Source organism: Haliotis rubra, unplaced genomic scaffold (assembly GCF_003918875.1).
Source record: "Haliotis rubra isolate DU_JTF1 unplaced genomic scaffold, ASM391887v1 Scf45, whole genome shotgun sequence".
NCBI lineage: Eukaryota > Metazoa > Mollusca > Gastropoda > Lepetellida > Haliotidae > Haliotis > Haliotis rubra.
Genome location: NW_025767135.1, coordinates 1,027,749 through 1,052,483, shown reverse-complemented (window position 1 = coordinate 1,052,483; position 24,735 = coordinate 1,027,749). Strand labels below are relative to the sequence as shown.

At 38.4% G+C, this 24,735-nt stretch overlaps 1 protein-coding gene across 1 annotated transcript; it reads left to right on the top strand.

The window, feature by feature from the left end:
• The first annotated feature begins 210 nt into the window (after positions 1–210).
• On the top strand, positions 211–24,735 carry LOC124289792 (calmodulin-like). Its single transcript, XM_046726458.1, has 8 exons — positions 211–314; positions 696–726; positions 1,927–2,070; positions 4,746–4,993; positions 22,185–22,215; positions 22,733–22,876; positions 23,653–23,895; positions 24,307–24,735. Exons 1-8 carry the CDS (start codon positions 312–314, stop codon positions 24,333–24,335), a joined length of 873 nt encoding a protein of 290 aa, XP_046582414.1. The 5' UTR covers positions 211–311; the 3' UTR covers positions 24,336–24,735.

The window sequence follows — 24,735 nt, the reverse complement described above, 5'->3', positions numbered from 1 at the left end:
CTGTATTTCCAATGACTAGTTTTCGTCTACAGACAGCTTTACGACATGGCTCGCTGTACTACGCTTAACAATGAACACGCATCAATATTTAATGCATGAAGTGAAGACCTTGCCACAGATCATCGCGCTCGTAAGGAAGGTTGTGTTTTCTACATGGAATCCCGTTGACTTCGGAGTAGAAAGGATATCGGCAAGGACGCGTGTAACTTGTGGATAACGGTACACGTGCATGAGGCGATATAAGCAGCCTTGGCCATCTTGTACCCGTTTAACGGTTAATGACGTCTTAACAGTTACAGCTTGTGGCTAAGATGGTAAGTGCCCTCTCATCATAATATCATCGTATTATCACAAAATGTAAACAAACTGTTGATCTACTTGGAGGCTAGAGAGACTTAATATATCACTTGGTGTTTGACATACATGTTAATATCGCAGTTGGTATTGCATATTGATCACTGGTAAAATTAGACTAGGATCTCAGTGAATTGTGTGTTATGTTTTTTACGGTAGATTTTGACTCTAGGGGTTTCCCTTTCATTTAACAATGGGGATCACGTCAGCTGCATTTAAGGAAGCAGTTGTTTGGCTTTGTGTTGTCATGCCTGCAAGGTCCTACTGGCTAGAGGAAGTGTTCTTGGAACTGGAACACAAGACTCTCAGGAATAATGAACCAGGCTCTTTCTGTCTTGCAGGTAGATAAGGTTCCTGCTGAGAAACTGAATGGTAAGTTATGATTATTATTATTACTCTCTTAGAACCAAAAACTGTCAATTCGTGTATTATTCGTTTGTCGTGAGCATTGAATGAGGAGGGATTAATGTTTCATTTGGCTTCTGTCGCCATTTTAGTCATTTGATGGCGGAATATGAGTTCCATACCATTTCTAAGGGATTCGAACTGGTCTGCGTACCCGAGCGAACGATCCAGCCATTAGATCTCTTTGTATTACCGTTAATTTGTTATTAAATAGAGTATAATCTTTTAACAATCGCAAACAGTTGGAAGAAACCATTAAACTAAAAAACTTAGTAATAGGGAATCCATTCTTGAATTAACTTTGACAGCAGCGTTTGAGTAACAGATGCCCTACATACACAGCCGTCATTCCAACAAGGGACATATTATATTGATGTAATTGTTTACTTATTATTAATAATATAGATGGAAGAAACACATGTTTTTCTATAAAACGTCCCAAATGCCAAGTAGTCATCCACAAGTCAATGAACAAACAGAAATTCCTTTAGTCCTACTGGGTGGTTGACTTGCAGCTTCGCTTGCCCGTAGGCCTATCGTTGTACACTCACTGTGCTGTAAATGTACATGTCGATTTATGTGTCACTGTGAGCGTCTGAAGAGATTAAATGGACACTACTTCTAAAGTCCGAGGGCCACGTTGACAGCCTGGTGTTTCATTTATTTCAAACCGCCTCCATGGTGTAGTGGTTAGAGCGTCCGCCCGGATAGCGGAAGGTGGCGGGTTCGATCCCGCGTCATACCAAAAGACGTTAAAATATGGTACTTGTTGGTCCCTACCTGGCGCTCGATATGAATGGGTACAACAAGGACTGGTCGGCTCGGAGTCAGTATAATGTGTCTGAGTGGGGCATTCATGCTTCACTGTGGCATGGTATCTCAGTGAGCTAGCACTATAAAACCAGCTTAAGTCTGCACTTGTACAAGCAGCCAAACATACACACGCATGCACGTCGTCATATGAGCGAAATATTAAGTGCGACGTTAAACCCCATTTCACCTCATTTATTTCGCCACTTTGACGGGCATACACTTGCTACTGGGCCACCCATCAATCAATGATGAGCTCGTACTGAACAAGTTGCTTCGTGTAACCTACAATCGTTCCCATAAAACACAACGCGAGTCCTAAATCACCTTTTAATCAGTATTACCGTCATCAAACAGAATACCAAGAGGCGTTCCAGTTGATTGACAAGAACAGCGATGGCGTGCTGACGTTGCCGGAACTGCGGTCGGTGATGAAGTTGCTGGACAAGGACCCCACCGACGAAGAACTGAGGGACATGATGAGGGAAGCTGATGAGGACGGTAAGGTCACAATAGATTCTATATGACACATGTTTGAAGCACATACGTGAACTCTGTATAGATGAAGGTTGGATCTGGTCTCCAGCAATCCATGCTTATCGCAGGAAGCGACTAACGGGATCAGGTGGTCAGACTCACTGATGGTTGGTGCATGACAGCGTATCCCAATTGCGTAGATCGATGTCGATGATGTAAGTCACTAGATAGTCTGGTCCAGACTCATTTATTTACAGATCATCAACATGTGAGTTGAGTGAGTGAGGTTTTTGTTTTACGCTGCTTTTAGCAATATTCCATCAATATCACGGTGGGGGACATACAAATGGGTTTCACACATTGTACCCATTTGGGGAATCGAACCCGGGTTTTCGGCGTCACGAGCGAACGCTTTAACCACTAGGCTACCCCACCGCCCCTTGCTGAAATATTGCTGAGTGCGATGTAAACAAACAAATCTTACCCTTTAAGATGCGTAGTTGTTTGTTAGTTGTTTAATGCCGCATTCAGCAATATTCCAGCTACATGGAGGCGGTAAGTAAATAATCGAGTCTGGACCAGACAATCCAGTGATCAATGGCATGAGCATCGATCTACGCAATTGAAATAAGAGTAAGAGAGATATTTGTTGGAGACACAATACGGCCATTGGTTAAAGACATGCATTTTTAGAGCATTATTTATTACGGTATAAATATTGACTTGGAAAACATGAGTCACTAATGCACTGTATAACATTTACATTAACACACAGCTGCGTCATCTCACAAGCTAAAGGTGAATCGTGTCAATCTGCGTCACAGGACGCATCTTAACACCACCATTCTTCCTTCCATATTTGTTCGACTTCTTGTAGCGTGAACCTATGAAGATCCGGGTTAGGATTGATCTTCAGCAACCCATGCTTGTCGCAAGAGGCGACCAGTGTGCGAAATAGCCACTGGCCCGCTGGCCCGTGGCTACTAAAAATCCAATCGGGACAGTAAATCTCCACAATCACTGGCCCGACTGACTAGTGAATTTTCATGGGGTCATTGTTTTTTTATGGTAATTTACCTTTTTGTAAACTTTTGCTTAGTTTCTACATTCAAATTTCGGGCTAGTGAATTATTTTGTGAGCTAGTAACTTTCTAGCATAGCTAGCCCGACTGGCTAGCAAAATTTAGAAACTATTTGGCACACTGGAGGCGACTGACGGGATTGGGTGGTCAGGCTCGCTGACTTGGTTAACACATGACATTTGTTCCCAGTCAGTGCTCATGCTGTTGATCACTGGATTGTCTAGTCCAGACTCGATTATTTACGGACCCCCGCCATATAGCTGGAATATTGCTGAGTGCGGCGTAAAACTAAACTCACCCACTTACTCTAGCAGCGTGACAACCCTTCCATTGAAGCAAAGTAGCATCTTTTACATGATTTCATTGCATTACGACTTGAGCCAAAATGCATGGAAACCGGTTGTGGTTTCACGAACGTTTTCCTTGCTCTAATCACAAAGGCATGGAAACCGGTTGTGGATTTCATGAACGTTTTCTTTTCTCAGATCTTTTTGTTGCGAATTATATCCACAGGAAAAGGAAATATTAAATTACCAAGCATGAGCGGTGGTACCAATGATAAGATTGATTAAAGGGCATTCCTGTAGTAGACATAGGCTGAAATGCATCCATTGGAATACATTCAGAAACAACGTGTGTCTCGCAGCTACCATATCGCATAGAAAACAGAGAACCAGTCTTTATTGTATGGCATGCTTGCTCAATTCAACCGGAGACCCCATTGGCATGTCAATAGATGAGGGTGAAGAGAAATCAATTCAATTTTTTTAAAACATATCAGTGAGTATATAATATTTATCAGCAGTAGGCCATAGAGACACTATCATCCAGGTGACTGTACGTGATGTCCTTGGAAAGCATAATGCTTTCACCTATAGTATCGCTGAAATAGCTTTGTGCAAGATGATTCGGACGAGGTTGAAGTAAGTATGTTAAACTGACACCAGATAAGCATTAATTATGGAGACACTTTCTGTTGTTATATCTGCCCATATAACCTTTCACCAGCAGTTCCAGCAAACGGTTAAACAGTTCGCGATCATCATGTTGCAAGGGCGAGCGAAGAAGCCTGTGTCAAGTTTCTTTCAAATACCTTCAAACGCCTCCGTAACGCAATTCACTGGTCTCGTTTAAGTGCACCCATTCTTTTAATCTGCGCTTTGCAACGTAGAGTGGCATTCATCCCGCCTCGTCTCATTCTCTATTCAGCCTTGACCCACTCCACACATGTCTTGCTGCCATCAAAGCCATTCAAGTAATCAGTCGGTGCCTGTCCTGACAAGCGTTTGGCATTAGGCCTGTCATGATTAAAGACAAATGAGAGCTTTAATGATTTCTTCTTGCCAACTTTGGCTTATGACAAAAATAACGCGAGATGATTTAATCAGATCTTTGTCGTGTTAGAGGTAAAGGTGTGGATGGTTGGGTCAACATGACCCTCGAGTATTTTTAAGTGTATCTTACTATCAAGATAGTAAATAAATAAAAACAAAAAAATTAATAATTTTATTGGTATGAATATATGATATACCGTTACTGGGGAAATGAAAATGATGGGGTTTTTTTAACTTTTATATTCTCGGTTGACATTATCCGCGTGTGTGTTTCGTGTTACAGGTGACGGGAGCGTGACGTTCCTCGAGTTCGTGAAGCTGATGGAGAAGAAGAGAGGAGAGCCTGACGAGGAGCAGCTACTGAACTACTTCCGCATATTCGACAAGGACGGGGACGGTCGAATAGGTGCAGCGGAGTTGAGGAACGTCTTCACCAGCCTTGGGGAGAAAATCTCAGATGAGGAGGTTGACAACATCATCAGAGAAGCGGACGCCGACTGTGACGGACACATCAACTTTGAAGGTTTGTATGTTCGTTATCAAGGTTATAATGTTTGTTATTTAACTCCGCTCTGTGTGTTTGTTATCTAACACCGCTCTGTATGTTTATTATCTAAGTCCGCTCTGTGTGTTTGTTATTTAACGCTGCTCTGTATGTTTGTTATTTAACTCCTCTCTGTATGTTTGTTATCTAACTCCGCTCTGTATGTTTGTTATCTAACTCCGCTCTGTATGTGTGTTATTTAACTCCGCTCTGTGTGTTTGTTATTTAACACCGCTCTGTATGTTTGTTATCTAAGTCCGCTCTGGGTGTTTGTTGTTTAACGCTGCTCTGTATGTTTGTTATTTAACTCTGCTCTGGGTGTTTGTTATTTAACTCTGCTCTGTATGTTTGTTATTTAACTCCGCTCTGTATGTTTGTTATTTAACGCTGCTCTGTATGTTTGTTATCTAACTCAGCTCTGTATGTTTGTTATCTAAGTCCGCTCTGGGTGTTTGTTGTTTAACGCTGCTCTGTATGTTTGTTATTTAACGCTGCTCTGTATGTTTGTTATTTAACTCTGCTCTGTATGTTTGTTATTTAACTCCGCTCTGTATGTTTGTTATTTAACGCTGCTCTGTATGTTTGTTATCTAACTCAGCTCTGTATGTTTGTTATTTAACGCCGCTCTGTATGTTTGTTATCTAACTCCGCTCTGTATGTTTGTTATTTAACTCCGCTCTGGGTGTTTGTTATTTAACTCTGCTCTGTATGTTTGTTATTTAACTCCGCTCTGTATGTTTGTTATTTAACGCTGCTCTGTATGTTTGTTATCTAACTCAGCTCTGTATGTTTGTTATTTAACGCCGCTCTGTATGTTTGTTATCTAACTCCGCTCTGTATGTTTGTTATCTAAGTCCGCTCTGTGTGTTTGTTGTTTAACGCTGCTCTGTATGTTTGTTATTTAACGCCGCTCTGTATGTTTGTTACCTAACGCTGCTCTGTATGTTTGTTATCTAACTCAGCTCTGTATGTTTGTTATTTAACGCCGCTCTGTATGTTTGTTATTTAACTCCGCTCTGTATGTTTGTTATCTAAGTCCGCTCTGTGTGTTTGTTATTTAACGCTGCTCTGTATGTTTGTTATCTAAGTCCGCTCTGTGTGTTTGTTGTTTAACGCTGCTCTGTATGTTTGTTATTTAACTCTGCTCTGGGTGTTTGTTATTTAACTCTGCTCTGTATGTTTGTTATTTAACTCCGCTCTGTATGTTTGTTATTTAACGCTGCTCTGTATGTTTGTTATCTAACTCAGCTCTGTATGTTTGTTATTTAACGCCGCTCTGTATGTTTGTTATCTAACTCCGCTCTGTATGTTTGTTATCTAACTCCGCTCTGTATGTTTGTTATCTAACTCCGCTCTGGGTGTTTCTTATTTAATTACGCTCTGTGTGTTTGTTATCTAACTCCGCTCTGTATGTTTGTTATCTAACTCCGCTCTGTATGTTTGTTATTTAACTCCGCTCTGTATGTTTGTTATCTAACTCCGCTCTGTATGTTTGTTATTTAACTCTGCTCTGTATGTTTGTTATTTAACGCCGCTCTGTATGTTTGTTATTTAACGCTGCTCTGTATGTTTGTTATCTAACTCAGCTCTGTATGTTTGTTATTTAACGCCGCTCTGTATGTTTGTTATTTAACGCCCGCTCTGTATGTTTGTTATCTAAGTCCGCTCTGTGTGTTTGTTATTTAACGCCGCTCTGTATGTTTGTTATCTAAGTCCGCTCTGTATGTTTGTTATTTAACGCCGCTCTGTATGTTTGTTATTTAACTCCTGCTCTGTATGTTTGTTATTTAACTCTGCTCTGTATGTTTGTTATTTAACTCCGCTCTGTATGTTTGTTATTTAACGCTGCTCTGTATGTTTGTTATCTAACTCAGCTCTGTATGTTTGTTATTTAACGCCGCTCTGTATGTTTGTTATCTAACTCCGCTCTGTATGTTTGTTATCTAACTCCGCTCTGTATGTTTGTTATCTAACTCCGCTCTGTATGTTTGTTTCTTATTTAATTACGCTCTGTGTGTTTGTTATCTAACTCCGCTCTGTATGTTTGTTATCTAACTCCGCTCTGTATGTTTGTTATCTAACTCCGCTCTGTATGTTTGTTATCTAACTCCGCTCTGTATGTTTGTTATTTAACTCCGCTCTGTATGTTTGTTATTTAACTCCGCTCTGTATGTTTGTTATTTTTAACGCCGCTCTGTATGTTTGTTATCTAACTCCGCTCTGTATGTTTGTTATCTAACTCCGCTCTGTATGTTTGTTATCTAACTCCGCTCTGTATGTTTGTTATTTAACTTCGCTCTGTATGTTTGTTATTTAATTTCCGCTCTGTATGTTTGTTATCTAACTCCGCTCTGTATGTTTGTTATCTAACTCCGCTCTGGGTGTTTCTTATTTAATTACGCTCTGTGTGTTTGTTATCTAACTCCGCTCTGTATGTTTGTTATCTAACTCCGCTCTGTATGTTTGTTATCTAACTCCGCTCTGTATGTTTGTTATTTAGCGCTACTCTGTATGTTTATTATTTAACTTCGCTCTGTATGTTTGTTATTTTATTTCACGCCGCTCTGTATGTTTGTTATCTAACTCCGCTCTGTATGTTTGTTATCTAACTCCGCTCTGTATGTTTGTTATTTAACTCCGCTCTGTATGTTTGTTATTTAACGCTGCTCTGTATGTTTGTTATCTAACTCAGCTCTGTATGTTTGTTATTTAACGCCGCTCTGTATGTTTGTTATCTAACTCCGCTCTGTATGTTTGTTATTTAACTCCGCTCTGTATGTTTGTTATCTAACTCCGCTCTGGGTGTTTCTTATTTAATTACGCTCTGTGTGTTTGTTATCTAACTCCGCTCTGTATGTTTGTTATCTAACTCCGCTCTGTATGTTTGTTATTTAGCGCTACTCTGTATGTTTGTTATTTAACTTCGCTCTGTATGTTTGTTATCTTTTATTTACGCCGCTCTGTATGTTTGTTACTAACGCTGCTCTGTATGTTTTGTTTGCTCTTATGTTTGTTATTTAACGCCGCTCTGTATGTTTGTTATTTAACTCCGCTCTGTATGTTTGTTATCTAACTCCGCTCTGTATGTTTGTTATTTAACTCCGCTCTGTATGTTTGTTATTTAACTCCGCTCTGTATGTTTGTTATTTAACTCCGCTCTGTATGTTTGTTATTTAACACCGCTCTGTATGTTTGTTATTTAATTCCGCTCTGTATGTTTGTTATCTAACTCCGCTCTGTATGTTTGTATTTTAACTCCGCTCTGTATGTTTGTTATCTAACTACGCTCTGTATGTTTGTTATTTAACTCCACTCTGTATGTTTGTTATCTAACTCAGCTCTGTATGTTTGTTATTTAATTCCGCTCTGTATGTTTGTTATTTAACTCCGCTCTGTATGTTTGTTATTTAACTCCGCTCTGTATGTTTGTTATTTAATTCCGCTCTGTATGTTTGTTATTTAACTCCGCTCTGTATGTTTGTTATCTAACTGCTCTGTATGTTTGTTTATGTTTGTTATCTAATTCCGCTCTGTATGTTTGTTATTTAATTCTCTCCCGTATGTTTGTTATTTAACTCTGTATGTTTGTTATTTGCTCCGCTCTGTGTGTTTGTGATTTAACGCTGCTCTGTATGTTTGTTATTTAACGCTGCTCTGTATGTTTGTTATTTAACTCCGCTCTGTATGTTCGTTATCTAACTCTGCTCTGTATGTTTGTTATCTAACTACGCTTAAATGTTTGTTATTCGACGGCCGCTCTGTATGCCTGTTATTTAACTCAATAATTTACAAGTCTGTACTCCTCTGTTTCAGAATTCGTCACGCTCATGAAGATGATCTAGTCATGAAGGTGTCATGGACATTTTGAACCAACATGCACGTGACAGTCATGTAGCATTCATCGCATCCACATATTGTGACGTCATCTTCTAATTGTCCGCAGTGAATATGGACACATTTAGTTTAGTGTCCTTGAGCACAATTTGGAGTTTTTGCTGACATTACAGCTAACGGTGTTATGAAGCCTATTTATAGTCTAGGCATTTACAGTCTTTACATTTACGACTCGGTGCAATTTGTGCCGCTTAACACATTGTCTTTATGTTACTAGAAGAATCACTAGATAAATATATAATACAATTTGAGAGTACGGATAAAATGACTTTTGAATTGCAAGGACTTCCAAGTGCCTAGAGCTTACTCACCATTTACATTAGAAGTGTTCCTATGATAAACCGCATTTTCCCTAATTCATGCTTGTTTTCGAACACTCTAAATGAACGACGTCATCCATTTTGTCTTCTAACTGGGAACTTAACATTCACAGTAATCTGGTTCTCGGCTCCCTTTGCGCGCGCTACCTTGCGTCAAAGCTATATATATTGCGATATGCGAGACGGGGCCCAGCTTACATTCACAGTAGTCCCGGCGTCTGTTCTTCCAATCAAATTGAGTAAAAGATGTAGTTTCGTAGTGTGTTATTCGGCAGCACGTATCATTGCGTATCCTGATACAAAGACTTGTCCCTCTTGTGATCGGTATTAGATGTGAAAAAAACCCGAGAGTAGGCAATTAATATCCGGGCATGACTTTCACTACTACGGTAACAAATCTTCCTTGCTGTTTTTAAATGGTCAATTCTTAACCTCAAAGTTACCGAGTGAAATTATACCGCTACTTCTTTTGTTTTACTGGTCATTTATTTTGGGGGTGAGTATCTAGGAATGAAAAAGGAAATAGCGAAAGGAGTCGCCAAGGGGTTAAAACGAATGGCACAGTTGTAGTGTTTGCAAATTAGAAGTATATATTTTATATTTATTTAAGTATCGTGGGGAGGGTGGGGATCGTGAAAACTCGCTACATGGATTTCAGGTTAGGGGGACTGAAATAATTGCAAACTCAAACCAATCCCCCTTGCCACACAGTCGCCCCTGCTGTAACAAATGGTCACTCCCTTACCAAAATGTATTTAACGATTGTTTCCCCTGAACAAAATATTATTGTAAAATGACTCAGCCATCACGAAGAACAAAACATGTTTCGATAGGCCCGATAGTGCTAAAGTACCCTGTCAATAGATCGTCATTGAGAGAAAAGTGTTTTGTAATTCATCGCCCCGGAATGACACGAGTAGTCCCGGAATGACACGAGTACTCCCGGAATGATACGGATGTTCCTGAATGTACTTATGTTTAACCAGCACAGATTCGTCATGTCCATTTTCACTTCGATACTCTTCGATTTCCAACCAAACTACATCTTGTATTGTGAGCACCTGCAGTGTGACAATCCCCGACATATCCTCATTCATTTTCCCGTTTTTACACGTGCGTGTCTAAAACAATGGTCATTCTCCCAAGCGGAGAAATCAGCATGTTATCAGAGTACCCCCATTAACTTCACGTCGACATTATTACGTCATTACATTGCTGTTTGACAGTGGATGGTAATTATAATTGCAAACTGGTACCAAATAAAAAAGTAGAAACATGAAAGTGTGTGGGTTTTTTCGTGTGTGTGTATTTTAATTTTCAGTTTTTGTTTGCTGTTGGATGCCGCCTGTAAATAATGACGTCTCGACCAGACAATCCACTGAGTAAGTGAGTGAGTTTAGTTTTACGCCGCACACAGCAATATTTCTGCTATATGGCAGCGGTCTGTAATTAAACGAGTCTGGGCCAGGCAATCAAGTGATCAACAGCATCGGCATCGACCTACGCAATTGGGATACGATGACGTGTTAACCAAGTCGACAATCCACTGATTGACATAATGAGCAACGATGAGAGAGAGAGAGAGAGAGAGAGAGAGAGTGAGAGAAAGTGAGAGAGACACAGAGAGAGACAGGGAGAGAGAGACAGAGAGATAGTGAGTGAGAGAGACAGAGAGAGACAGAGAGAGAGAGAGAGATGTCGTTGGTATAGTGAGAGGGTTGAGCTGGTTGTGTGGGTTGAAGGTCGACGGAAGCAACTACTACCGTGCGAAAACCGAAACACTATATGCTTGGTTTAATAATAAATTTTGAAAAAATGTAAATAAAATCAATCTTTATAATTAAATATATTTTGTTGGTGACATAACATTTACTGAAAAATGTCCAATGCATTGAACTTCTTATTTCAGTATGTTTCACAATGCATAATGCATGCATTAAAGGACCCTGTGTCCTCGTTACCTGACAGGTTACATTTTATCTAATAATTCGGGTTACTGTAAATCGTTTCCGTGCAGAACAAAATCCAATCCGGTGACATTTTTCAGTTGTATGTAATACAATACTATAATAGTCCTGATATAACACTATCAGGCTATCAGTGGATTGTCAGTTGTTGAGATAGACTGCAATGGCAAGGGTAAGAATGTAACTTCCTAGTAACATGCCCATGAAGGCGTCTGTCCAAGCATGGGTAGCGTGATCCATTGGGGAGACTAGAGTATTGTAGCACTGTCTGGTTTGCCTGTGGAACTCCTAGCCGACGCTAGTCAAGACTTACTGTGTTATCGTTTGCAGTTTTAGGTTAAATCTATAAACCCATTATGCGAAGTGGCTAAAGCCGAGACGAGGAAGTCGTGTTGTTAACAACGGTATCAGCGCCACCGGTTATATAACACGCGTGCATGACAACCTCCCGCTGAGACATGGCGGGGAAGTTCCGCTGTGTTCAGATATATCATATCTGTATCCAAATAGTTTCCAAATTTTGCTAGCCAGACGGGCTAGCTATGCCTGAAAGTTACTAGCCCACAAAATAATTCACTTATCCGAAATTTGAATGTAGACACGTCTTTCATCATTAAGCTCCTAATATGATGAACACTTTTATCAGGCCATAATCTTGCATGATTTAAAACTGTATTATAACTTAACAAGTCGGAGAGGGAGTGATATAATGACCATTCATCAGCCACTCGGGCCAGTAACTCTGGAGATTTACTGGCCCGACTGGATTTTTACTAGCCACGGACTAGCGGGCCAATGGCTATTTCGCACACTGACTGTATCACAAGGTTGTTATCGGCCACTGGTCAGGATCACATGTGGTTGACAAAGTAACAAATATTCACCATATATTACTGAAGGTTGATTTCGCTGACCCTAAAATATGGCGGTGTAAATTCTTGTCTTGTCTGTCATACAGATCATGAAACAAACATAACCAAGAAGGTCCATCCTAGCCTAGAGTATGTAGCGATTTCCACAGTTCCAGGAACAAGTGAGTGAGTGAGTTGGGTTTTAGCAATATCACAGCGGGGAACACCAAAAATGGGCTTCACACATTGTGGGGAATCGAACCCGGGACTTCGGCGTGACGAGCGAACGCTTTAAGCACTAGGCTACTCCGCCTCCCCTTCAGGAATGAAGAAAGTCTCTGGGCTCCTTTTCACTATATTTCATAATTATAAATTAGGGACCAATTATTTTATTTTTATTGTAAAATATAGTAATTTGAAAGGGTAGATGTTAGTCTAATTATTTTCATAAAATATTAAATTGTATTACATAGTTTAACACTTAGTTTGACGGTGCAAATTTTCAATTCTAAGCAGCCACTATGATCACCCAATACCCGTCCTGATCGAAATTTACGACAAACGAGCCTATATTATATACAGTGGAAACCGCCTAAGTAAAGACCGCTTAACTAAACATACCGGATAAGTAAACACTATTCTTTGGTCCCGGCAAATTTCTTCATTAATTATCATTATTAGGGTCCGGTTAACTAAACTCGGAAAAGTAAACAATACCGCTTAACTAAAGGTTTTTTCACGATCCCTGGAAGTAAATTCCTTAACAAAAGAGACCGGATAACTAAATTAGCGATCACCACATAATCCGACATGAGGGGCAGTTGTGTCAGTCTCCAGTCAAACAAACATCCTACTTACAGCTCGGTGGCGTCATGCAGTTAACAATACACTGACAACTGGAAGCCAGCCCTGATAAGTTGTTCATTGTTTTATGTAGCTTGGGAGTATCAGTGATTAGACCAATCAGCAATGACAGTGAGATTATCCAGTTTACATTGTGAATGACATGAAGCAGGCCGCCATTACGGTCACGTGACAAGTAAAATCTCGCTGCGAAATCGGAATAAGATCAATTGGAAAAAATGCTATCGTATAAAACAGAGGGAAAAAATATGTCAAAGGTAAACGCAAACTTGTGGCAAAGTCTATTGAGGACAAATTCGCTGCACTTATAGAAATTGAAAATGGTGTGTCAAAGTCAGATGTTGCAAAGACATTCAACATACCCACTGCTACTTTGTACAACTGGGTCAGAAATTCGGACAAAATTAAGTCCCGCAGTCCCCGAACAGCATAATTTCCCCTTCCGCCCAGCCCTTTCCGCAATGATAAAAGCACTAAATGAAGCAAGTCTAGATTTCCACAGGTTCAAGGTCTGAATCTCCCATCTCAGGGTTTCTATCAAATTATATATATTCAGATACTTAGCGTTCATCTAATAGGGACTCCACTGGATCGAATCCCACATGATCTGTGGTGTAACGTGCTAACAGAAAAAAGTGAAAAGCTTTACTTAGGCGAAAAGGGGTGTCTCTCCTGGAACCGACTGAATGAGTTTGGTTTTACGCCGCTTTTAGCAATATTCCAGCAACACCACGGCGAGGGACACCAGAAATGGGCTTCACACATTGTGCCCATGTGGGGATTCGAACCCGGGTCTTCGGCGTGACGAGCCAACGCTTTAACCACTGGGCTACCCCGCCGCCCCGTCTCTCCTGGAAATAGATCTGTTTAATAGATAGTTTAAATCCCTCGACAAATTGATTCTGATTTCAGCATTGTGTTTGGTGGCACATTAATGATGATTAGCAGAAAATATATTATTCTACACTGTAGAATTATGTTCCTTGGTAATCGAAAAGGTCCAAGTGCAAAATAACAAATTGTAAAAAAAGCAATACTTATACATAGAACGTAATATAATAATGTCAAATATGATTATGATCTCGGTAAAATAAATAATTTTACTATTCCCGTGAACATGATCATCTTCACGTATAAATATACAAAACCTATAGATATCATTTATAAAAATACATCAAATGAGCTCGAGGTTTTTGCAGCCTACGTTTTCTAATACATATACATAATGTACTATTTTCTTATCAGCAATGGCTGAAACCACATGTGGGAGTACAACCGAGGTCCGATGACGTTGTGAGGGGCGCTGGGGTAGCCTAGTGGTTAAAGCGTTTGCTCGTCACGCTAGAGACCCGGGTTCGATTCCCCACATGGTACAATGTGTGAAGCCCATTTGAGGTGTTCCCTGCCTTGATATTGCTCAAATATTGCTAAAATCGGCATGAAACTAAACTCACTCCGTCAATGTGGCGTCGTGTCAGAGGCCCATAAAATTAGAATGGACCACAGGCCAGGGGTATTGGACTAGCCCAGTGGTTAAAGGGTTCGATCGTCACGCCGAAGGCCCGGGTTCGGGCTCCCAAATTAGTACAATGTGTGATGGCGGCACTCCCGAAGTGATATTGCTGGAATATTGCAAAAGGCACCGTAAAAACTCACGCTTTTATGTTATCGTGTGCACCAACTAGAGTGAAATATCGTATATCTTATAATAAGCGCCCGGGCACTTATTTTTTTAACGGGCTTCCAGACCCGGTGCTTTTGCGCTTACTGGGTGTAATTACCGTAATTGTTAGTGAGCTGCTTTATCTCCGGCGCTTCTTAGAGGAAATGCGGTAACTTTCGGAAGCCTTTTATGGGCATCTGCTTTTAAGTTTCTTTCTTTTTCTTTGAAAACTGAACATATTAAGTTATAATTTCAAGGTAATGATGTGAGTGAGTGAGTTTAGTATTACACCGCTTTTAGCAATATTCCAGCAATATCACGGCGGAGGACACCTGAAATGGGCTTCACACATCGTACCCATTTGGGGAATCGAACCCGGGTCTTCGGTGTGACGAGCTAACGCTTTAACCACTAGACTACCCCTATCCCCGTAATAATGTTAGATTTGAATAGATTAACTTGAAATTTAAAGATAATTGGCTACCTCTGAGTGCATTCATTTCGTGTTAGTTTATTAATTAGTGACCTTAATCTGTAAACATTCCTTAGTAGTGTCAAAATGCCATCTTATAATCTTGGAATTTCAGGATCATCTCAACATTCCTGCATACATATCTTGAATTTTCAACTTAGTATCTAGAACATTGTACCTAACTTTGTCCCTAGAAATTTTTATAGTTCAAAGTTTCAAAATACCATCTTCAAATGTCGAGAAAAAAAGGAACTGAATGACTTCCGTGTTATTCCCACGAACATGACGTCATTTCAGGCTGTGAAAACGATACAAAAATAACACTTAAAGCTCAATTATTTTATGAATAATCTTTTGTCTGTACGTCAGATACAATGGTGGTCGATGAGACATGTGCAGTTCAACATTAGGATTAGATATTAGCATGTGTAGGCTATCAATCTGCGTCAAAATCTCGTTCGTATGTTCAGTTCCCGACTTGTGTTTTATGTATTTGGTATTTGAAACATTGATCTACCTCTACATTACAATAAAGGAAACTGACAAACACAATGTTTGTGACCTGTTAGTCACAATCAATTCACTTCTCCAAAATATTAACGTTGTTTTGATGGTTGGTGTTGTTTGTCATTTTTTTTAAAAACAACCTGAACACACCAGGTGTTTACTTTATATTGTACGTCAGTTTATATTGGATGTATATGGAAATCAGTCCTCGGCAAAAAACTGACTGACTGACTGAGTTTAGTTTTACGCCGCTTTTAGCAATATCCCAGCAATATCACGGTGGGGACACCAGAAATGGGCTTAACACATTGTGCCCATTTGGGGATTCGAACCCGGGTCTTCGGCGTGACGACTGACTGACTGAGTTTGGTTTTACGCCGCTTTTAGCAATATCCCAGCAATAACACGGTGGGGGACACCAGAAATGGGCTTAACACATTGTGCCCATGTGGGGATTCGAACCCGGGTCTTCGGCGTGACGAGCCAACGCTTTAACCTCGGCGAAAAACAAAGAAGGGGCAACAACTCTTGTGAGTACCTTGCTATTTGAGACATGGTGCTCAACAGAGAGAACTGGGTACCTAGTTTTCTAGCGTTTCCGGGTAATGTCAGATATAAATGGCAATGGGGCTGAAATATTCATCCCCTAATAAAGAGCCTGGTGACTAATAACCTTTGTCTACACATTAATAAAACGGAGACATTGCCTCATGGGAAATGTCCACATGTTTCCCCTGATATTTAAGGCAACTCCGTACGTGCGGTAGACGGGCGAATATTTCAAGCGAATAAAAAAGAAAGGTAGACAGGGTGTTTTGGCTTGTAACATGGAAAATAGCGGGAATAAGCCAAATATTTTATAGACACATCCTCATGAGTGGAAGTGTAAATGATATTTTCAGTTATTTTCCATAAGCTGGAGAATAAACGATCTGGTACTTTAAAGAACAGTCGATATATTTGGCACGATTTTAAACATACACAGTAGATAATGAATAGAATTATATATCGATAAGACAATAATTATTTATTTTTTCATTAGCGCATGTGAGTTGATAACGTTAGATCAATTTTGAACGAGTTTCTTTCTGAAAGAATCTTGACTTAATTTTTACATGTTTGTTATATTTAATTTAACATTCACGAGTGTGCTCCAGAACTATCGATTTTGTTTTTAATGTTATTGCAGTGACACGAACAGATATAAACAATCGTGCCCGATTGCTCAACACACAACCTATAGCTTCAAGTACTCTGCATTGGGTCCACTGCGAGATCCGATAGCCGAGGCCATCTTTATCAACACAAGTCACGTGACTCTTCGTACTTTGATAACTTTGTCAACTGTTTGTCGATGGACACGATTAAATTTACAACCATCGAAGTGAAATATATTTTCGGTGTTGTCAAGCCATAAGAGTGTTAGTCCCACCCACTTGCAGGCAAAATTTGTTTGCTCACAGCGCGTGTCGTTATGGCAATATGTCGCATTGCGGAACACGGTTCACGCTCATGTTCGTCACATTTCGGCTTTGAAGCACACCAACGGGGAGAAGTCATTGGTGGCGAATGCAACAGGTGGTTGTCGCATTAAAGCAACGTCGCTTTATTGTATATACAGATTGTTGTGCGGCACAAATCTAAACGACCTGTTCACCTGTCGTCTTACACAAAAGAAACATTATTAATGTTGAATAAATAACACAACATTGCTAAAGAAAATATTATAAAATACGTTTTGTGTTTGCGTGTCTTTCCATAATATCTGACCCGGACTTAAGATAAATGGGATAATATGAAAAAAAAATACCAAAGGAAAAACGTAAAGAATTAATGTGTAACTTGATATTTTGTATTAATATATAGCGAAAACAAATCCTCTCTGTTTCATTTCACGGGGTTTACTTAAACAACGTTATTCGAAGGCATTTACACGAGTGTTCTATTTTTTTAACATTCTCTTGCTTTCTATATTTTTAAAAAAAATAAATTATTTTCTTTTTTTTTTTTGGTCTATTTATTTATTTGTTTTGGGGAGGGTGTTTTGCTAAACATAATCAACTGAACGTTGCAACCCAAATACAGATGAATTTCCTTTTACTTCGATTTGTAATGAAAAAAATATAAGGCTTACTTGCGTATCCCAGGGGTGCTTTTAAATCATCAATTCAAGTGATTAACAGTCGAAGAAATATATATGCAAATTTTAAACAAATGTCTAAAATAGAGATCACAGCCCGATTCAAATGACATTACCTACAATTTATGCCATGTAATAAATATACATCAGAAACTGCTTATATGATATAAGATAAATAACAAAATACTTTATATAAATATCCCTGTCACATGACTGTGAATACATTTCTCATATGAAGAAATATTAATTAAAGATAACTACTTAAAGTCGCACAATGGGTGATTATTGGAGCCCCAATTACTATGCCTTTCTCAATAGTATATAAATTAGACTGTATTGTTGAAATCAGTTCTTATTCTCACGGATCGCTTAACGATAGTAATAGATGTATAGGCATTAATTAATGCTATTCTGCAATAATTACATCATAAAGTACCACAGAAGTTAAACCATCTTACAACAATACGTTCGTTAAGTTCAATGGATTTTTTCTGTTATTTAATTCTGTCGCATTGCGACAGATTGTTAGGGTCCGTCGGCCATTTAAAGTTATGAAATGCTCCCTGTCTATATATAGCCTTGAATGTTATTGGACGCCGTGTTCAGTAAGGTAGCGGAAATTTGAAAGATCAAAACCGGGAAGGCCAGTGGTATCCTACGTTGACGATTACAATCCAAGATGGTAAGTGCATGTTTTGTTGCCATCGGGATAAATGTACATAGGAAATATGTTTTGTAAGTATCGAAGTATAAGTCAGTGTGAATATTTTTGCTTCCACTTCCTTTGAACAGCTTGACAGCCGATACAATAAATGAATAGAAAGTTTAGAAAGGCGGGTCAACTTTTATCACACCTACGGCGTTCGCTGTATGGACTTTCTTTTCTATGACATTGTAAGACATTATTATCCTTGTATGACTCTTTTTCAAAGTAGTAATGGTACATTGTCATTCAGGACTTTTCCGATCAAGTATAAACTAGTTCGAAGAAACTTTGGATTCATCGTTGTTGGCTGTTCACACGTTGATTTTCTCGATCAATGATTCGTGCATAGACATTTTCTCACAATACGTGCAATTTCATATCACTGACTTCCTCTGATTTTATTGCTATTGTGCAATTACGTACGTATATGCAAGATCTAAGTCTTTTCTTGTTTGACACATTTTTGTGTGAACATTTAACAACTTAACAAGTTCGTGAAACAAGTCACAGTGGCCGTTGTATTCTGTCTTCCTTGTTGAAATAAGTAGCCGAATATAGTCTCAGATTGATAGCTCAGTGCATGGATGATAACACCAAACGATTAATGAACTTTGATTAAATGCCTACTGTAGAAATGGTTTGTTTTCACGAGTCACAGTAACAGTCTAAGTTATACCGACTTACTACTATTTTGTGTTGACGCCCTGTCAGTTAGGGAACATAGGCACACCCAGTAGAACAATTGAGGCCTAAGAAAGCGCTCCATTACCGCTTGCCCCTGAAATAGTTTCAGCTTAGTACATGATTTCCATGTTTAAACTCAAAACTGTACACCTACAAATTACGTTTGGTCAAATGCTGACCCCCTGTTTCTCCAGGCCAAGGGGGAGTTTCACTTTTTTCAAACAGGTTTTCTTGTCATCCATGACTTGTTTCCATGAATACTTTGCTAGGTTAATGTGTCTACTGCAGTAAGCATAAGGAAAGTCATTTTTGAAAGCTGATGTGACCAATATCCTGGCTAGATCTAAGTGATTTTCCTTGTCCATACCAGGTTACAATTTATGACACCAAGGCATGATTTTGCCTATAGTCTGTTTGCAGTGAAAACGTACCGATGAATGTCACTTTAAACCAAAAAGTAAAACAAATAAAGAGAAATTAAGACTGCGAATCCTATTGATTTTACCTTGCCACATTGAACACATAAATCTCAGAATTTTATTCGACTTAGGATAAAAGTTGTTTAACAAACGATGATATCATAGTTTCACATGGCTATTATTGGTTTGTACTACAAGGGGGTATGCACATCAAATGAAACACCGAAAACAACAAGGGTTGTTGTAAGTTAACGCTCTTCACCTACCGCATGTGCATTTGTTTCACTGTTTCAGTTACTGCGCTTAAGTTACCCCCTTGTAATACAAACCAGTAATAGCGATTTGAATCTGATCCTAATTTGAATAAGATTTTGAGATTTAAATGTTCAATTGGCAAGGTAAAATTATGAGGATTCGCAATCTTAATTTCACTTCATTTGATTTACTTTTTTCTTTAAAGTGAAATTCATCGATAAGTTTTCACAGCAGACAGACTATAAACATGCTAAATCTAAAATACCAATGGTCCGAAACTCCCAATTTCAACAGTACTATGTCTTCTTGAAATATGAGGGACCTGTAAAGTAAACAAATGATAAAGCATACTCAACTTTAAGACTGCATAAATATTTTAATTGCAGGACATGAAATATTATGCTACATACCAAAGGGTTGAGGTGCTATCAAAATCTTGTGAATATTTTGTATTGATTATTAAGGTAATTTTATGTCTTGCAATTGATAATGAAAGCACACATTTCTGTAAAAATATTGAAATCTTGTACTGATATTGTGCATGGCATAATATAAAGAAAACATTCAGCTGCTGACTACAAAGTCCATTCCTTATACAAGTAAATGATAAATAAACAAATTCTTCGTAATCTTGTTTATTAAGTTGTCTTACATCTGAACCTTACCCCATGATGCTAATTTGCCTTCAAAGGATTTAAATGAGTATTTAAGTTATTTAAAACAGGTGTACTTAGCTAAATGGTGTTCAGGTATGTCCATATTTTAAAAAACCCAACTGAATTAACAGTAACAGATATGTGTATAATCAAGCACTCAAGCAGACATCGGCTGAGATGGAGATCTAAATGAGATGGTAGGCCAGGTATTCGTCATTGTGCAGTGAACCACAGCCAAGACTGCCTTCTGTGGCCCTAATTACACATGGTGGTTCAGTCAATAAGATAAATTGTTGAGATTAGTCACATTTCCATATGTGGCTATATGCTATACAAAGGAACACGATGGCAATTTTGTCGGCCAACAGTTCACCTGAATAAGCATTTTTCAAACGTTAACTAAATTTGATTGGGATACAGATATGGATCGATCTTTACTTGAGCTTTGAGTAGACACAAAATATCAATAAAATATGTCGCACAATATTGAATCAATGCAGGAAATATGAATTTGATTGAAAAGCATTTTAACACCTGATGTCCTGTGTTCATGGAGTAATACAAGTAAAAATTTGAACACAGTGTGCAGCTTGTGCGCTGTTTTAGTTTTATTCTTTCATATCTCTATGAACAGCCTAAAAATATTGAAGTCAGATTTTAGATTGATTTCAACAGAGAAAATACCTGTCTTGCAGAAACGTCTGCCTCTTGCAAGGATTTTTCCAAATACAAAATTTTGCACATAAAAATTTAGGCTATTTCAACCTCGTAGTCATTTCAGACACAAACAAACACACACACACACACACACACACACACACACACACACACACACACAAATCGCTGCATGTTTTTGTGAAATAAGCCCAATTTGAGTTGCCTGTGTGCAAATACACATGGACAGTTAAAGTTAGTGTATAAATTTTGAGATTATCCAGTGGTGGTGTTGAGCTTGTATACTATCTTGGTTTGCATCTGTTTTACTGGTTTAAAGGCTGTCATCTTGTCAAACATTGAACCCTTGTAGCACAAAAGCGTTATACATCGCTTATTGTAACATTGACATGTCACTGTTAGCTTATGAGGCGTGACCACTTGGGGCATCATTTGAAAAGAGGCAATTTAGATTTCACCTGAAAGCGCATTTTAAGAGACTATTTTTTCCCGTTGTCTTTTCTCTTTTTGACAAGGCCTCGTTTGAAAATATGCAAGACATTGGCTGAAGGAAGTGCAGATATAATGAAAGAACTGTTTGCTTGTTATGCTACTGCGTTTATTCATCAGTGCATGACAGATTTTCTATCAAGTTGAAGTGAATAAGGGCAATTCAAATTGTAGTTGATATTTAGAGCGTCTTGTGGCAATGTCCTCAATGGTAGATGCCTTTAGTTATATCCAACATGTCCCAATTATTCAACTTATTGTCAGCCAGGCCTCCAACATTCGTACAGCGTTGAACTGCAAACAGTCAAATGTAGTCAACAGTTAATTCTGGACCAGTGGTTATGGTAAAATAAGATATTCTTTTAAGTAGTTAGTCCACTATTTGGCAGGTCTAGTTCTCAAGACTACTGGATAAGTCAAGTTTTGTTAAATGCCTTGATTTGGGTCTTGCATACATTCATTATATGGAAGAAATCCTGATTCCAGCATGTCGGCTCATGCTGTCTATCCTTTGGGTATGAAGATGAAATGCTGGTTAAAGTATATGTTTAAATAAATGTTTAGTGTACAATTTGGAATAAACTACATATATGTAATCAATGGTTTTCTTTTACAGGCAGATCAGCTGACAGAAGAACAAATTGCTGGTAAGGTATCATTTTTCCTCCCCTCAGCGACTTTGTAAAAGTTATTTTTTTAATAATGTAATACCAAATACACATAGTTATATGACCGAGTATTTAGGTTTCATTTTCTCAATTTTTAACAATACAACTGAACAACAAGCTTGTTAACTTGTTTAAATTTGTGTTCAAGACATATTTCCCTGTGTGCCAATGAAGCCTTTGATTATCTGCAAACATTGAGCACCAGTTAAAGTAATTACATGCACACTGATAAAATAGGCAATGTAGATATTTCTGAAACATACCATGAAAATGGCAGGTGCAAATTCTTTCTCCCTAGAAAATGTATAATGTACGAAATATCTTTGTTTGCTGTTACAAGAATCCCTGTTACATTTTGTTCACATTTTTAATGTGTAAATCATAACTGAGTCATTTGATAAAAATTAAATACTTCAACTAGCTTTGGTGCAAGACGAGATGTATATCAGTATTTCACTATTTGTCAGTGGCTCATGGAATTATTCTTTTGATACAGAATTCAAAGAGGCCTTCAGCCTTTTCGACAAAGACGGTGATGGCACCATCACAACCAAAGAGTTGGGAACCGTCATGAGGTCGCTAGGTCAGAACCCAACAGAGGCAGAGTTGCAAGACATGATCAACGAAGTAGATGCCGATGGTGAGTATGGAAGAATTAACATTTCTTCCAAGGACTGACTCCACTAAGTCCATACAATTTATCTTACCTCGCACATAAATGTTTTCTGATTGGCTGAACGCTCTTCTATTATTTTCAATGTACCTTACAATGTAACATTTTCTGTATTACCCACTAGGAATGCCAGACTGTGGAAGCAAATCAGAAAAAGAACTAGGAAATATGCTTAAACTTGTTTATGAACTGGTTATTATTCATGTTTTTACCTCAGTATAATTGGTAATAGTAATGGTCGTATGTATTGTGATACAGGAGGTGTAAATGATATTGTATCGTGAGCCTAGTATCCCAATACAGTACTGTTAATGACGGCTTAAAATGCCATTCAGTAGAATAAAAATTTTCAGCCACTAGTCTTTACATACAATAAGCTCAACTTGGTGTGAAATGTAAATCAGAATCAAAAACATCATATATTTTTTCATATTTGTAAACAATAATGTCCTTTCAACTATATGTACATGTCATAATGCCGTTTGTGTAACTGTGAGATTAAGTATTAAGGGCCTAACAAACTAAAATTAATTTTATGCTATGGTACCTGTAAAAGTGGATAACATCTTTTATTTTGTTGAATTTGGATATTTGTTAAGTGAGTAACTTACCAAGTTAATAGAATGCTTGGCAGCCTATTCAAATCAAAAGTTACAGATTGACAAGCAAAATGTACATAAAAGCAATTATTGGGTTTACATATGTTTGTTTAGATTAAATACTAAGTATTTCTTCATTTGCAGGGAATGGAACGATAGATTTCCCAGAGTTCCTGACAATGATGGCCAGAAAGATGAAGGATACTGACTCAGAGGAGGAGATTAGAGAAGCATTCCGAGTGTTCGACAAGGACGGCAACGGGTTCATCAGTGCAGCTGAGTTGAGGCATGTCATGACAAACTTGGGCGAGAAGTTGACGGACGAGGAAGTAGATGAAATGATCAGGGAAGCAGATATTGATGGTGACGGACAAGTAAATTATGAAGGTAAGCTACAAAACGTTTTTGCCACTGAAATAATTTAGGCTATACAGAAGTTGAAATAATTTAGGCTATACAGACGTTGAAATAATTTAGGCTACACAGACATTAAAGGAAGTGTGAAATGGGCAGCAGTGATCAAAGGGAGATAATCTTGTGGCAGAAATTCTGTTCTTACACCCATATTCAATTTGTCACTTTCTGTATGCATTGTCATTGAATATTTTCACTAAACCTAAGATAATTGAAAATGTAATGAAACGAAATGAGTATAAATTAGTATTTGATTTCAGCAAATTTCATTAGTCTTTGTCTTATTTGATGAATGGTTTTATAGCTGTACTTTACAATATTCGTTTCAACTTCAAGTGTCTGCTTCTGCTGTCATTGAATAAAATTTATCCTTTTCTTTTTCAGAATTTGTGAAAATGATGACAAGCAAGTAGACAGCATTGTTTCGCCTAGTCTTCCGTTCATCCAGCTGCCTTTCTGTCATCCTCGTCTGTCAACATATTGTCTCTTCAATACATTCCATCGTTGTTTGTTGTGAAAATGGACCAACAATCATTGTTTTATGAGGTTTCATCATAAAGAATGCAAATTTTTATATAAACATCTTTCTTCTGAATCTGTTGCCCATTGAGAGAGAGCCTTGTCAGTGTCGGTGCTGGAACAAGGTGGAGGATCGCCTTCCCATCAGCCTCTGTGGTGGCAGAGATGAGTATCCTGGATCTGAACAAACACCTACAAAACTGTTCCGGCTGCAATGTTCCTGCAATATTGTCACTCTGATGGGAAATGGAGTTGTTAATGAAATGATTAAAGAGTTATTTTATTGAAAATCAA